The 4,322-nt window shown below is 34.9% G+C and overlaps 1 protein-coding gene across 2 annotated transcripts; it reads right to left on the bottom strand.

The window, feature by feature from the left end:
• Positions 1-1,952: 1,952 nt before the first annotated feature.
• On the bottom strand, positions 1,953-4,120 carry LOC108470660 (F-box protein At5g39250). Of its 2 annotated transcripts, none has more exons than XM_017772054.2 (2): positions 3,914-4,120; positions 1,953-3,023 (listed from the first exon to the last, which is right to left on the bottom strand). In XM_017772054.2, the coding sequence occupies exon 2, from the start codon at positions 2,913-2,915 to the stop codon at positions 2,166-2,168; it is 750 nt and encodes a 249-aa protein (XP_017627543.1). In that variant the 5' UTR covers positions 2,916-3,023; positions 3,914-4,120; the 3' UTR covers positions 1,953-2,165. The 2 variants fall into 2 exon arrangements, with proteins under 2 accessions (XP_017627543.1, XP_052876813.1); XM_053020853.1 differs by having other exon boundaries at positions 1,953-2,872; positions 3,914-4,119.
• Positions 4,121-4,322: the final 202 nt, after the last annotated feature.

Below are 4,322 nucleotides of genomic sequence, written 5' to 3' on the forward strand. Positions count from 1 at the left end.
GCTAATCGGTTACCCCATAAACTAATGTAGCATGCTAGGATGGTACTTGGCCTGTTATATGATACTAGATGACTTTCCTTTAAGTATTCTAAATTTACTAAACCCTAAACTACAACTAATTTTTAAGGTATAAATAGGGGCCAAAGGCAAACAGCCTAAGTGTTTAGAGCAATAGTTGATCTTACAACTTCCAGTTCCACCATAGCTTGTGTTGCAAATGGCAGCTAAATTTTGGCACCAGCTTCTTATGGTGCTTGTGTTCCAGCCTTTTGTAGCCATGTCTAGGCCAGTGAAAGGAGACATTGGTAATGGTGGTAATAAAGTGAAGCCATTGCTTCCAAGTTGTAATGGCAGTGAGGGAAGACATGACGTGTTTCACTTGGTTGAAAACTACTCCTTCTCAAATGGGATAACCTCCGGTTGTCCTTCATTTTGCGATCAACAAGTGAGAGATGCCATAGATGCGGCATTTGGAACATGACAGCCTGCTCTTTCTGGATTGTTTTTTCCAAAAGGTAGTCCGAGAAGACCAAGCTAATATTACATTTTCTTTATTTTCCCACATTGGGATGGAACCAACTAGACCTTCAATCAGGAGCCATGCATGAAATAGGACATGCTCTGGGCCTCGGTCATAGTCGAAATCCAGATGCAGTCATGTATTACAGGCTTGATTGTGGAAGGAAGAAAAGGAACCTTAGCCAAGATCACATTACTGGCTTACAGACTTGATATGCCTGGCTACCATGACCTTGCGTCAGTTCAGTGAAACCTATACATTCAGCTCTGTAAAGTATATATATATATATGCGTAAAGTAATCTGAAATGAAGTTGCTATGCCCTATCTATTCTCCTGTAATAACAATACATTTGAATTAACTCCTGCTAAAGAAGATAGAACCAGATAAATGATAAGAGTCTAGGCTTCAAATAAGTTGTTGGTCAAATTTTAAGGTTGAGCTCTCGATAATTTTGAGGTGACAAAATTAAGTTTCATTTTATGTTAATGTTAAGGCTGAGGTTTTGAGAAATTTTAATGTCAAATTTAAATCTCTTTTATTGTTGAATTACTTATTCAATTTAACACTTATAAAATGGTTTATTATAAAATATAACCAAACTTGACCCCCTATAGTAATTAATAAAAATAATTAAGCTGATATATCTCAGGGGTTACGATTACTTTTGCTTTCCATCATTTAATTTCATTTAGATGAAACTTTTAGGATAATAAAATACTTAATTAATTTTATACTTTATCAAATATTTCAAATTAAAGAAGGCCATTTTGGTATCTTAACTTTAATTTTACCTATCACAATGTTAAAATATAAAATAATAAGACGTGTATTAATTGTAAGCCAAAACATGTCAGAATTTGTTATATTATTTTATTAAGGAAACTTAAAAGGTCTAATGTGGTAAAGTATATTGCACTACTAAAAGAGAGAGAATGTTGATTCGAATCTTAATGACAATATTGTTAGAAAAAACAACTTCGAATCTCGAACCTCAAACATAAATTATAAATCAAACATGAAAAGAAAAATTACCTTGAAAATATTCAAAGTCGTCTTCTTTGCAGGAGTTGATGTTTTCCCTTGGATATCTATTTGCACGAAAAAGGGGTGAATGAAGCTAGCTTTGAGGTTGGGTGCTTCTTGACAAAACCCCAAAGTTATCTATTTTCTGGGACAAGGCGGCATCGAAAACTTTGTTTTTGCTAAATCAAATTCACCCATACACCATTTTTTGAATTAAAATAAATCTGTTACTGAAGTAACATATAAATAATTCATGTATGATTTTAGTATACATATCTAATATAAAATAAAGAAGATATATACAACAACTGTGAATATTTGTTGATTAAGAATAAAACAAAGCGTTTATGTACAAACTTATGAACATGCAAGAAAATAATGTCACCTGAGCCAGGAATGCAAGGGGGTTTGAATTATTTCCAATAAAAAATATAACTTCCAATCATCTTTCAAATACAATTCATATGCAATACTCACACTGTCCAAGAAATATAGCTTAAAACCCATAGGCAATACTCAACCTATCCACAATTAAGGCACAGTGAAGGCTGAACATATTATTACCATTACATCTCTAGTTCTTCCCTGTGCCTGGTCCTGGCTACTAAGCTTTCCACCATTCATTTCCAATCAAGCATGTCTAACAGCCACAATACCTCTTCTTGGGAATTGGCAGCATCACAAAAGTCCATCTCAATGCCAAAAACATCAATGACACCATCGCTTCTGTCTTCCATGAAAAGCAAGGAGATCCATGCCCGGATTCCTGATATAAAGGGATAATAGGGAGAGAAGACAAGGTAGTCGAAAGCTAGAGCCCTGGAAGCTGTACGATCTATGTAATCAAACATCGATTTGTTTATTATGCAAGCAACCTTGTTTGAGTCCTTCCGCCCCACAAGCACTGAAACACTCACAGTCTGGCTCCAAGGAATGGTGAACCTCGGGTCAACAGGTAAGATCATCTTGTACTCGGCGCCTTGAAGATGAAACTTAAGCATGTCGCAGATTCCAGCAGGTGGGATCTTGATTCCTCTTTGGAGGACAGGACCGGGGACAACTTCGGAGAAAATCAATTTATCTTCAGTCCAAATGTCAATGAAGAATTCCAAATCATCAAAGGAAAGTCTTGGAGGGAGAAGCGTTCGCTGATGCTTCCGTTTGTAAAACGTTTGATATAGTTTATAGTAGGTTACAGTAGGAGGATTGGGTCGTTTGCAAATGGAGGGCCATCTCTTTGCACATACACATTTCCAAAAGTAATCATCTTTAGCTATGTGTCTCCATTGCTTACAGACCACCATACAAGCTGCAAGGTCTACACCATCTAAAAAAGGAAAAACAACCTTCAAAACTTCTTCTAATGACATTTTCGTAGAGCAAAATGACCATCAGAAACGAGACAATAATTTGCTGCAGCAAAGCGGAATCATTTATAGCAGCACCAGGTGTAAAAGAACTAAAAAGCTGATGACTTCCTGTAAAAGCAACAAAATTAAGTTTTCAATGTCAAAGTATCCATGGATCAATATTAAGCACAAAACAAGAATGTCACACACACATTTGTGCGGCAAGCTGTCCGTAGAAACATCAAAAGGTACATACAACAGAATACTATACAAAGGGCATTCTAATTGTCTATGAAGCTAAAACATTCTTTCAGGCAACAGAGTTTGTCCTAAAGAAGTCGATGTAAAAAGATAGGAAACAGCAAATCTTCTCTTCCCCAAGTTAGCTACTACCATACTGTGATCGGGTCAATAACCTCTAAATACAAATACAATTTGTACAATGTCAACTTACATCGACAACAAAACATAAATCTATGATTACCAAGCTTAAATCTGACTCACATACCTTCCCTTCCCAATCTGTCAGATATAGATCATGATACACAAAGGCACACACACATAATGTGAGTTTAAAGCGTTCAACTTACAGTATTAACATTTCAACAGCCAATTCGACACCGAGCACGATTACTGAACTCCATATAATACCTTTCTAGCTTTACAATTCACATAAGTAAAACGCAAAAGCACATATAATTACGAGCGCAAAATTTCCGCGTACAACCCAGTTTTACCTCAAACAACTAGAACAAAGCCCAAATTCATAATATACAACCCTAAAAATAGCACCCAGAAAAAAAGATCATAACTTCGACTAAATATAAAAATTGATACAAACCCAGAAAAAGGAACCCCTACAGTTATATCATATGTAAAAAAAAAAACGAACTTTCTAACACACATGAAAAATTCATAAAAAGAAATGGAGAAAGAACAAACCACAGATCGAGAGAAAAAAAGCAAAAAAGCTAGTAGGAGATTCACAACAAATAGAAGTAGTAAGAGTTATTATTCACCTGATTTCACGGTGGAACTTTGAGGGAAAAATTTCAGCTGATTTGATTTTTGGTCTGTTTTACTAATATTATCATTCAGGCCTCGAAAGCAAAGAAACGACAAGCGGAAGGTTAGAGAAAAAGAAAGGGCGAAGAAATAATTAAATGGGAAGAGAGAGGCTGAGGCTGCCGATTAGACTATAATTATTGCCAATACCTAGGGTTGACAACTCTTATTTTAACCAAACAGCAATAAATTACAACATTGAGTTTTGAAAATATTTAAATAGACATAAATTAATAAAAATGTAAAGATTTTACATGTTAATGTGGGGAAATAGAATACTATGTAAATTTATATAAAAATAGATAAAAAGAAAATTAAAATTCAATCCTATGGTTAACGATTTTATTTTTCCAAAATATAATG

Source organism: Gossypium arboreum, chromosome 11, assembly GCF_025698485.1.
Source record: "Gossypium arboreum isolate Shixiya-1 chromosome 11, ASM2569848v2, whole genome shotgun sequence".
In the NCBI taxonomy this organism is placed as follows: domain Eukaryota; kingdom Viridiplantae; phylum Streptophyta; class Magnoliopsida; order Malvales; family Malvaceae; genus Gossypium; species Gossypium arboreum.